This window comes from Medicago truncatula, chromosome 1 (assembly GCF_003473485.1).
Source record: "Medicago truncatula cultivar Jemalong A17 chromosome 1, MtrunA17r5.0-ANR, whole genome shotgun sequence".
NCBI classification, from domain to species: Eukaryota; Viridiplantae; Streptophyta; class Magnoliopsida; order Fabales; family Fabaceae; genus Medicago; species Medicago truncatula.
In genome coordinates, this window is record NC_053042.1 from 21,638,428 (window position 1) to 21,651,273 (window position 12,846).

General features: G+C 34.3%; 1 protein-coding gene across 1 annotated transcript; it reads left to right on the top strand.

Annotated features, from left to right (window-relative positions):
• Positions 1–9,083: 9,083 nt before the first annotated feature.
• LOC112419387 (uncharacterized) lies at positions 9,084–10,015 on the top strand. The gene has a single exon (XM_039834336.1). The coding sequence runs from the start codon at positions 9,125–9,127 to the stop codon at positions 9,992–9,994; it is 870 nt and encodes a 289-aa protein (XP_039690270.1). The 5' UTR covers positions 9,084–9,124; the 3' UTR covers positions 9,995–10,015.
• The last annotated feature ends 2,831 nt before the right edge of the window (positions 10,016–12,846 follow it).

The window sequence follows — 12,846 nt, forward strand, 5'->3', positions numbered from 1 at the left end:
AGAAAAGTGGCTCATAGTCCACACTTTTTATAATGGCCTAACTTATACTAATAAGATGTCTGTTGATGCAGTTGCAGGTGGAGCACTAATGAATAAGAACTACACGGAGGCTTATGCTTTAATTGAAGATATGGCTCAGAACCACTACCAATGGACCAACGAAAGAGCCATCATCGCCTCTACACCCTCCAAAAAGGAGGCAGGTATGTACGAGGTCTCTGACTATGATCACCTCGCTGCTAAGGTTGATGCCTTAACTCAAAAATTTGAAAAACTTAATGTTAATGCTGTCACACCTTCTCCTACATCTCCTCCTTGTGAAATCTGTGGTATATTTGGTCATATTGGTGTTGATTGTCAGCTAGGTAGTGCTACTAATAGTATTGAGCAATTGAACTATGCTCAATACAACCAAGGAACGAGGCCAAATCAGAACTTTTACAAAAACCCTCAAGGTTCTTATGGACAAGTAGCACCACCTAGCTATACAAACAACCAGAGGGTGGCTCAGAAATCAAGTTTGGAAATTTTGTTGGAAAATTGCATCATGAATCAAAATAAACAACTTCAAGAACTGAAAAACCAAACATGATTTCTGAACGACTCTCTCTCCAAACTCACTACCAAGGTTGATTCTGTAACGCCCTCTATAATTATTTGATTATTTAAATGAGTTTAGAATATACTTATATGATTTGTATGATTTATTTTGATGAGTGATATTTTGTTATGATATATGTTGATATTTATTAGTATAATATAAATATGTTATTTGATTCAGAAATATAAATATGTTCTTTGATTCAGAAATATAAATATGTTATTTGATATATATGATATGTTATTGAAATATGTATGATTTGTTATAGAAATAAATGTTATTTGTTGTAGAAATATATGTTATTTAGTGTAGAAATATATATACGTTATAGAGATATATATGTTGTTTGTTTATATGATTATATGATTATATGATTTATTAGGTAGCTTAATATATTGTTTAATAAAATAAGATTTGAAAATAAAATAAAATATTTAGTTAAGGGCTGTTTTGTGAATTTAGAGAGTTTAGTGGTGTCAGTGGAATAAGATAAAATAGATAGGAGGGGATATAAATAGGAGAAGACCTAGTTTTAGAAAAACAATTGCACGTACGACTGTTTTTGGAGAAAAGGGAGAAAAAGCCAAGAGAAGAGGGAGAAGACCTAGGAAGCTGCGATTTTGATTATTAAGGTAAGGGTGAGACTAACTTTGCAATTCTATTAAGTATGTGAATCAATGGTTAGGTTTAACATGAGGTAGGATGAGTTTTTGAGGAATTGAAAAGTAGGTTAAAATTGTAGAATTAATGATTAAACGGTGAAAAGTTGTTAGAATGATGTAGAGATTGTCCCTAGACCTTAGATAATGATTATGATGAATTATGAAATCAAGGTTAGGCTTAAAACCATGAGAGTTGATGATTTTTAGGTGAAAAGTGCATTCTGTCCGAGCCAAAATTCATCGCTCGCCATAGCGAGCTATGATTCTCGCCTCGCGAGTGATGAGCTTCATCGCTCGCCACGCGAGCCTTCCCCCTTCGCCTCGCGAGTCTTTTGGTACAGCTCGCCACGGCGAACAACCTTACTCGCCATAGCGAGTATGACCAGAGAGCATGTTGATTTTCGAGTTTATGACTTTTGAGTTGAACCTTAGATGCCTTTGAGTGCCTGAACATGTCTAATATTGATTAGGAGAGAATGTAGGATGAGATTGAACCTGGAAAGACTTAGAATGAAACTTTGGAGAATCTGACTGAACTCGCCATGGCGAGCAGAGGCTCTCGCCTCGCGAGCATTAGTATTACAAAATGTCTTGTTTAGGTTAAATGCGATCTTTGTCGCACGAGTTGTTATGAGTTGAACCTTGGGATAGTAATGAGGAATATACACGATATTAATGATGATTTGAGGATATTTATAATGTTATATAATTATATATATATATTGCATGAATTATGTTTGATGATTGAAATGTTGATGACGTGCATTTGTAGTTGTTATATATGATGATTACTATTATTGAATGATGTTGTTTTGTTGTTGATTATCATTTGATATTGTTATATCTTGATATGTTTATGTGTCGCCTATGTTGCTGTTGTTGGTTATGTGAAATATTTATATGCCTTATGTGGAAGATGTATGATGTTTAAGTTGTTGATGCTTCACATTAATATTGTTATGTTGTGAATTTCTTGTGCTGTTTCTGTTGCTGTTATGAACTACTAAGTTGTTTGTAATGTGATTTAATGATTAAATGCATTACTTGAAATATTATTGAATGATCAAGTTGTTGTTTGAAAATGAATTGATATTATGAAGTTATACTGTTGATGTGATATGATTATGCTGCAATTGTTATTTAACTAAGTTGCATGAGTATGAATGAGTTGATGATGAACTCCAAATTATTGGATGTAAAGTGATAAGTTGATTAAGGTGTCTTTTTGATAGAGTCCATGCATTAGCATTCATTGAGCTTTGTCCTCACCATGATTAGGAGCTTTGTCCTCCGCACGATTAGGAGCTTTGTCCTCCGCACAATGAAAGTATATTAATACTTATGATGACGATTGGTACCACATGCATATAAGTGTCTAAGTTGCATTGTCGCATTTGTCGAGTCAAAGTCGTTGTTGATGAATTATAATCCATGAGTTGTTAAGTTGTTGATGAATTATCATCTATGAGTTGTCGAGTTGTCTTCTTCCCATGTGTTGTTAAAGAAGTACCTATGAAGATTATACGATATTTATGATGTGAATTATATAAAGTTGACTAATTCAAAACCACCGACGCTTCCACCAACCAATAATCCGACAAATTAACACCAAAAGAAGGCTCTTATGATAATTTACTCTCAGGGTGAGGTGTAGTGCACTAGCGAGCGACTTCCTTCCCCAAAACAAAAAAAAAAGAATGCAGACCTGAGATGAGATCAAACAATATTAGAGTTGCTTTCAACGTCCAAATATTTCTCGAGTTCTTCTCTCCAAAAATCAAACTATCATCACCAAATTGAAGGTGGGAAACACAAACGGGAGATGCCTTGCCAACTTTGGAACCCAACAAAAGAGATATGCCAACAACAGCCGAAAGCATCACATTTAGACCTTCTATCGCTAACAAAAACAAGAAATGCCAGAATGGGTCTCCCTGGCGCAGACCTCTACACATCGAAAACTCATTTGTGGGACTACCATTAACCAAAACTGATGCATAAGTTGTAGTAACACAGTCCATTATCCACTTCCTCCACTTCCAGGGAAAACCCTTTTTTGTCAAGACCAGCTGAAGATAACCCCAATCAATATAGAATCATATGCCTTCTCAAAATCCACCTTTAACATAAACATTTCCTTCTTTTTTTTTCCGCATCGTCGACCACCTCATTTGCAATAGCTATGCCGTCTAGGATCTGTGTACCCTTAAAAATTTCAAATGAGAAATCAATCTGAATAGACTCTCATACAAAAATTATTTTAAGTATTTTATTCTTTTTACTAATAATTTTTTTCAAAGACATAAAAGTATGTGATTTTTATAAAACAAAATCTGTAATAATAAATATTTAAGCTAATGAATGTCAAAATTAGTCTTTTAATTTACAACAAATGTGTTTAAAACAACTTTAAATATTTTTGCATAAGTTTTTATGAAAATCGTTTTTACAAATAAAATGATTTTTTTTTTTTAAATTTATAACAAACGGACTAAAACTCTCACAACACTCTCCATTTCCAAATAAATGTCGGTAAAGTTTGTTCCGTGAGCATAACTTGAATTTTTTTTTTAATGCCCTACTTCTTGCCAAAAAACACAAAACTTCCCTACTTTTTTGAAAAATTGCATAAATGCCCTACTTTTTCTGGTACCCCTGTCACCACACAACCTCAAGTTGCGGGCTACCCTAAAAGTTGACGAAATTTTTGTCCGTATTATACTCCACAACTCCAAGTTGCGGGGTACTTTCTTTATTTTTTTTTAATTTTTTAACTACCAAGCAAGATGGACTTGCGACATAGTTTTAATTTTTTTTTTAAATTTAAATACCCCACAACTTGGAGTTGCAAGGTATTTTTGTCATTTTTTTTTAATTTTATAATTAATTAAAATATATTATTTCATCTACTATAAATTTCTTTCATCTTTCAATTTATCACACCATTTCATGACAAGTAACTTGGTAGAGTCACAAAACAACGTGAATAAGGGAATTCGAGGACTCCCGATCACAACAATTGTGAAAGCATCCTATTACAGGTTGGCGGCCTTGTTTGCTAAAAGAGGACATGAGGCAGCGGCAAGGGTTAATTCTGGTGAGCCATTTTCATCAAACATCATGAAATTTCTGAAGGCTGAGGTGATTAAATCCAACAGTCATAATGTCACTCAGTTTGACCGAGATCGGTATACCTTCTCCGTCCGTGAAACCATCGACCATAAAGAAGGATTACCAAAGGGCGAATACAAGGTGGATCTGCAAAATAAATGGTGTGACTGTGGACAGTTCAAAGCGTTACATCTACCATGTTCACATGTCATTGCCGCCTGTTCTAGCTTTTGTCACGACTACAAGACTTTTGTCGATAACAAGTTCACAAATGAGTATGCATACGCCGTATACAACATCCACTTCGACGTTGTTCACCACTTGACATATTTCCCTCATTATGTAGGACTAAAGGTGGTTCCTAACAAGTCCATGCGTAGGGTGAAGAAAGGTCGTCCACCAATTACTCGCATTAGGACCGAGATGGACGATGTGGAAACTGAGAGAAGATGCGGCGTGTGTAGGATGCCTGGTCATTCCCGCAAAAATTGCATTAATATTAGACATCAGTAGCAATCTAGTCTTTATTTCATATTTATTGTATTTGATATGTTTTTTATTTTATAAATATTATGATTATTATTATACTTACTTTATTATTAATGCCTAAATTAACATTATTAATATCCTGACCAAAATAATGCAACTAATTATCAAAAAATGAAATGGTGTGATAAATTGAAAGATGAAAGAAAGTATTTATAGTAGATGAAATAATATATTTTAATTAATTATAAAATTAAAAAAAAAATGACAAAAATACCTTGCAACTCCAAGTTGTGGGGTATTTAAATTTTTTTAAAAAAATAATTTAAACCTACCTCACAAATCCATCTTGCTTGGTAGTTAAAAAATAAAAAAAATAAAAATAAAGAAAGTACCCCGCAACTTGGAGTTGTGGAGTATAATAAGGACAAAACATTCGTCAACTTTGAGGGTACCCCGCAACTTGAGGTTGTGTGGTGACAGGGGTATCAGAAAAAGTAGGGCATTTATTCAATTTGGCAGTTTTGTGTTTTTTGGCAAGAAGTAGGGCATTAAAAAAAATATTTCTTGTAAGTAGTAGTGATTAATAGTATGAATATGTGGGAGGCAGAAGGAATTTCATAGTACCCTAGAGTCACATGAATGTGGGACACACTAGGCAGTAAAGGATGGAAAAAGAAGTTCTCGCAATATTGGAGCAATTTTTGGGTACTGATGATAAAGCAAAAATGTTTCGATATATATGTATGTGTTCTACTGTACATGTTAAGAAATTTCAAAAAGAGAGTTTGTTTCTTTTCTGGTGTTTGTTTTTTCTCTCCTTCCCTCTACATCAAAAAACAATAATAGAGTTATTAGTATAGAAAAAAGCGATTTTTGCACTTTTTTCTTTGCCCTCTCCTATTCTATGTAAGGTCCATCATAGATTCAGAAAGACAGCCGCTAAGTAAATTTTTCTAGAACATTGCTCTTTAGATTTCAAAGACTACACCTAAAAATGACCTTCAATACCCGTACTACAGTTCGTTGTTTAATTTTCTCTTTCAATCGAACAATAATTAACTACCATTAAAGATATTTTGGTAATTTTCAGGTGTGTTTAAAGATATTTTGGTCATTTTCAGGTGTGATAACAAATTTTTTAGTGAAAACACCAATTTTCATTTCCCTAAAGTCACAAGAGTGGGCCCAACATAGAAAGATAGTCGATAAGTCACTTAAGTTCAGTTGAGCCAACTGCAGTTGACACAACGACAATTAACTGTAATTTGTTACCAAATGACAATAAGCTGTTGTTGGGGTTATATCTGAAATTCCTTGTGTCATAGCAATTTTTGACATGGGAAGATCAATTTTCAAATTTTTACGCTATCAAGTGTGGTAGGACTTTCTTCGATGGTTCATGTATGCTTGAGTCTTTCATTCTGCCCCGTTTTCAAAATTTGAATATGTGACTTTTATGACAAAATTACTATTTGTAGTTCTTTAAAAAAAAGTGATTTTTTTTCCTAAAAAAACTATATCAAACCAACTCTGAGCAAGTAAGGTTCTCATCTACCTGAATTGAGAAACCAATAACAAGAAAGCAATTACTTTCACAAGAAAAAAAATTGCTTTTACAATAATTTAATTTTTTGGGAAAATATTAGATATCAAGACCATGCTAAGAATGAAATTATGAACACACAACACAAGCATATAGTTTTTTTGGAAGTGCAATAAACAACTTAGAATGGAGCAAGAACATGGAGAATAGAAAAAAAATAAAATACAAAAATCCATTTCTTGTGGTCAATCTGGAAAGAAAGGAGCAGTTTAAAACCACAGGCGGTAAAACCGCCCGGCGACCCCGGGCGGTCGCCCGGGCTCGATCCGTAATTTCCTCACATTAGGCCCAACCTATAGGCCCATTTACACACTTCAAAAAAAAAAAAGGGGCAAATACATCACACACATCACAAATTCACAACACAAACCCTCTTCTCTAGCTCTCTCTCTTTCGGTACTTAGCTTTCTCACTCATCATCAGTCATCTCTCTCTCATCTATCTCTTGGTTGCTTTGTTTTCATGGTTGCTAATCTCTTCTCATTCATTCTAATTCTCTAAAGGTAATCTCTTCTCCTTCCTTTCTTTCCTTGTTTTAGGGTTTAAGAAAAATTGTAAAATTGGTGACTGCAATTGAAAAATTGGTGTGTTGTGTAATTGAAAAATTGATCATTTGAAGGACAAATTTAAACGACAACAAAGGGGAATGATTATTTGATTTTGAAGTTAGAAACTTAGAATGATTATTTGAAGTTTGAATGGGAAATGACTACTACAGTAAAAGATTAGTAGTTGTTATGTGAATTGAGATTTGTAGTTGTTATGTGAATTGAAAAATTGATTAATAGTTGGTACTTGGTAAGGAAAAACTAGTGATTTTTTTTTATTTTTTTTTAGAAATGGAAAAGCTAGTTGTTAAGGAACTGTTAACTGTTATTTTTTAAACTTGTTATGTAAATTGAATATTCACTTTGAATCGTTAAATTTCAGAGATGAGGAAATTTTTGGTAGATAGAACAAGGATTGAGAATGTAAATGTTGTGCAACCGGAACCGAAGTAGAAGAACCACCGCCTAATGTGGCCAATGAGCCAAATGAGATTGTGCGTGATCCAGGTCTTAGGAAACAAATTTGGGAGTATGCTCCGGATATTCAAGACCAAGTGAGGAAGGCATATATATTGAAGGGTCTAACGCAACCAAATTTGGCAAGTTTTCCTCGTACTCAATTTGGGAGGGATGCAAGATCATTTTCTAGATCATGGTATAACAAGTATACATAGATTGAATATAGTGAATCGAAGGATGCAACTTATTGTTTTTATTGCTTTCTCTTTAAGCAACCCGGGAGGGCCGAGCACTTTGGTTATGAAGTCTTCAACAAAGACGAATTTAAAGATTGGAAGCATGCATCTCAAGGATTGAAAGATCACATTGGTGGTCATAATAGTATGCACAGCAAATGTATCAAGCATTATGATGATTATAAGAATCAAAGACAAAGTGTGACAAGTAAGATTGCTAGAGCAACTAGGCAATCAGAAGAGTTGTATAAGATCCGCTTGACTTGTTCTCTTGATTGTACTAAATATCTCGTATCACAAGGCATTTCTTTCCGTGGCCATGACGAAACGTCTAATTCTCTAAACAAGGGAAATTTTAGAGAGTTGGTAGATTGGGAAAAATCAAAGAATGAGCAAGTGAGAGATGCTTTTGACCGTGGGGGAAAAAATTGCAAAATGACTTGCGGTGACATTCAAAAGGATCTTGCAATGTCTTGTGCACATGAAGTTATGAAGGTGATTACAGAAGAGCTTGGTGATAAACAATTCTCTGTGCTTATTGATGAGTCACGTGATATATCCGTCAAAGAGCAAATGGCGGTGATGTTGAGGTCAGTAGTTGTATTTTCCAATTTCTACATTGTTTGGTTTCATTGAAAGCTACTATTAGACTTTTTAAATCCATATCCATAATGATATAAAAGCTATTGTTCTAGACTTTTTTCAAAGCTACTGTTAGACTTTTTAAATCCATATCCATATGATAAAAAAGCTATTGTTCTAGACTTTTTTGAAAGCTACTGTTAGACTTTTTAAATCCATATCCATCAAATATTTTATAGGTTCTTGAACGACAAAGGGGAAGTGGTGGAACGATTTTTTGCACTATATCATGTCAAAGATACTACTTCCGAGGCACTAAAGAATGCTCTTTATGATATTCTTGATCGTTACACGTTATCTATTTCAAGGATACGAGGGCAAGGATATGATGGGGCTTCAAATATGGGAGGTGAATTTAATGGTTTACAAAGAAAGATCCTAGATGAAAACCCTTATGCTTTCTATGTCCATTGTTATGCTCACCGCTTGAAATTGGTGATTGTGTCTGTTGCTAGTAGTTGTTCATCTATTAATGATTTCTTTGAGTACATATCCTTAATTGTAACAACATCAAGTGCATCTTGTAAGAGAAGGGATGCTTTGACGGAGGCACAACACGAAGATATTTTTAGTAAACTATCGAGTGGTGAGATATCTACAAGAAGGGGTTCGAACCAATCATGTAGTCTCGCTAGACCCGGGGATACTAGATGGAGTTCACATCATACTACCTTGCTTCGTTTGGATCAGATGTGGTCCTCCGTGTTAGTGGTGCTTGTATGGTTGATAAAGATGGACGTGGACCATCTCAAGCAGCTGGTTTGATAGAAAAAATGGAGAGCTTTAAATTTGTTTTCATTTTGAAGTTAATGTTAAAGTTGTTTGGTATCACAAACGAGCTTTCAAAAATCTTGCAAAGAAAAGATCTTAATATTGTGCTTGCCATGGATTTAATTAATGTTGTCAAAGCTCGGTTTGCCACATTGAGAGATAATGGTTGGGATAATTTATTTTTGGATGTACAGGAATTTTGTGTTGCTAAAGGTATTCCGGTGCCAAATATGGATGATGAAATACCGGTTCGGGCTCGTTCAAGACTAGAAGGGAGGACTGTCGCTAATATTCACCATTACCGTGCAGAGATTTTGTATGTTGCTATTGACAAAATATGTATGGAGATGGATCATCGCTTTAGTGAAGGAAGTAACATTGTCCTTGATTGCTTCTCATGTCTTGACCCCAAGAACTCTTTCTCCAAATTTGATGTTGATAAGCTTGCTCGTCTTGCTGATATTTATCATGTTGACTTTTCTGATGATGACCGTGGAACAATAAGGGAGCAACTTGACACTTATGTACTTCAAGTGAAAAGGCATGCTTCCTTTTCTTCTTGTGAAGATGTTCAAAGTTTGGTTATGAAGATGGTTCAAACTGAGAAACATTTGGTATTTCCATTGGTCTGCAAACTCATTGAGTTGGCTTTGATATTGCCGGTGTCGACAGCATCCGTTGAAAGAGCTTTTTCAGCAATGAAGATTATCAAGACTAAATTGCGCAACAAGATTAACAATGAGTGGTTAAATGACTTGATGATATGTTACACCGAGCGGGAGATATTCAAATCACTTGATGACATTGATATTATTCAAACATTCACCGCAAAGAAATCTCGAAAAGGGCATTTACCTCCTAATTTTATCTAGCACGCTATTTGCCAGGTAATATTCCATCTCTCTTAATTCAAATTGTAATTTTGTTGAAAAAAAGACGAACCTCTGTTTTAAAAAATTTTGTGATATATTTCTCGCAATGATGGAGCAATTTTCGGGTACTGATGATAAAGCAAAAATGTTTCGATATATATGTATGTGTTCTACAGTACATGTTAAGAAATTTCAAAAAGAGAGTTTGTTTCTTTTCTGGTGTTTGTTTTTTCTCTCCTTCCCTCTACATGAAAAAACAATAATAGAGTTATTAATATAGAAAAAAGCGATTTTTGCACTTTTTCCTTTGCCCTCTCCTATTCTATGTAAAGGTCCATCATAGATCCAGAAAGACAGCCGATAAGTAAATTTTTCTAGAACATTACTCTTTAGATTTCAAAGACTACACCTAAAAATGACCTTCAATACCCGCACTACAGTTCGTTGTTTAATTTTCTCTTTCAATCGAACGACAATTAACTACCATTAAAGATATTTTGGTAATTTTCAGGTGTGTTTAAAGATATTTTGGTCATTTTCAGGTGTGTGATAACAAATTTTTTAGTGTAAACAGCAATTTTCATTTTCCTAAAGTCACAAGAGTGGGCCCAACATAGAAAGATAGTCGATAAGTCACTTAAGTTCAGTTGAGCCAACTGCAGTTGACACAACGGCAATTAACTGTAATTTGTTACCAAACGACAATAAGCTGTTGTTAGGGTTATATGTGAAATTCCTTGTGTCATAGCAATTTCTGACGTGGGAAGATCAATTTTCAAATTTTTACGCTATCTAGTGTGGTAGACTTTCTTCGATAGTTCATGTATGCTTGAGTCTTTCATTCTGGCCCGTTTTCAAAATTTGAATATGTGACTTTTATGACAAAATTACTATTTGTAGTTCTTTAAAAAAAAGTGATTTTTTTTCCTAAAAAAACTATATCAAACGGACTCTGAGCAAGTAAGGTTCTCATCTACCTGAATTGAGAAACCAATAACAAGAAAGCAATTACTTTCACAAGAGAAAAAATTGCTTTTACAATAATTTAATTTTTTAGGAAAATATTAGATGTCAAGACCATGCTAAGAATGAAATTATGAACACACAACACAAGCATATAGTTTTTTTCGAAGTGCAATAAACAACTTAGAATGGAGCAAGAACATGGAGAATAGAAAAAAATAAATAAATACAAAATCCATTTCTTGTGGTCAATCTGGAAAGAAAGGAGCAGTCTAAAACTATAAACCATCTCCATTATAAACAAAAGGTAATTTGTGGCAGACTTTCATGTTTCCCCTTTTTGGTCATCTAGGCAGTAAGATTCAAATAATGAAAACCTCACTGCCACCACATTAGTAATCCTGGGAGACTATGTTACCAAAAAATGACATTGATTACACTGGACCACGTCAGATGTATCAAGATTATTTTAACTAGAGGGAAACTATCAGTATACAACCGTAAAATGGATGGTATCTTCATCAACAATAAATTAATTTGGGAGGATTAAAAAAAAATCACCTCTTATCAAGAACTTCAACCTTGTCCAAAAATTTGGAGATTTTTCACGCAGATGCGGCGATCTAAGTGAACAACTCATATTACAAAACAAATCAGCAACAGTCCTGTACCTGTCTAACAAAAAATATAACATAAATCACATTTTTTTTTTCTGCAAAACATTAAAAAAAACTCAAATCCAAATTTTTCCGTAAAAATTGAAATTTTTTTGAATTTAGTTAGGGTTCATACTTTTCCGGAAGGGTTTATTGATCCTTCAAATTGATGGGAAATAATGGTCAGATCGTCTCTGGAGTGAGACATGGAATTGATTCATCACATGAAATAAATTGAAGCATCTTTCACTGATTCATCACATGCCTTTGGATCCATTCTTCAGCCTAATAGAAAAAGAAGAAAGTCTTTTTTTTTTTCTTTTTCAATTGAAGATAGTCTTTCCCTCCTATCCTAATAGAACAAGAAGATAGTCTTTTTTTTTCTTTCTTTCTATTATGGTCAGACTCAGATCTTCTTTTTTTATTAGACGAACACATTTTTTATCAACAAATAAATTGTACTTGGGAAGACTGTATTGGGCTTACTTTTTCTTCAATCTAATCCTGTTTTGGGAATAGCCATCCTCCACCTGTTATGCTAAGCATAGAAAGTTTTGACGTCCTGGCAATGCACCTTGGTAACTTAACAATTTCACACTTACTCATATATAATGATTGAAGCTGTGTAAGATTTTGAAATGAAAATGGCAATTCTTTTATGGGAGAGTTTGATCCAAATGAAGCTCTGTTACGTATTCCACCTCTCCTAAAACTTCTGGAAAGCTTTCAATATTCCAGCAATATGAAAGAACCAGTTCTCGAAGATTGGCTAACTTTAAGGGTGTAAAAGTCTTGAGCTTGATGCAACCTTTAACATTCAAGACATGAAGTTCATCCAGTAAACCATCCACCACAGGTGGAAACCTTTCAAGACTACCACAATGCAAGATATCAAGTTGTACAAGAGAGACCAACTTAAGGGGTGGGAAACTCCTTAACTTGTTGCAATAGCTAACATTCAGAAATTTCAGTTCACCCAAAAATCCATCCAGGATAACTCCTTAGCGAGCGACAATATCTAACACTCAGGAATTTAAGTTTACAGAGCAACCCATCTACCACCAAGGGAAAACACTGGAGACTACCACAATGTGAAAGAGATAATTGTTCAAGAGAGGCCAACCGGAGATGTGGAAAATTCATGACCTTATTGCCATTATGAACCCTTAATATTTTAAGTTTACCTAACATTCCCTCCACCACAGATGGAAAACTCTCGAGACTATCACAATA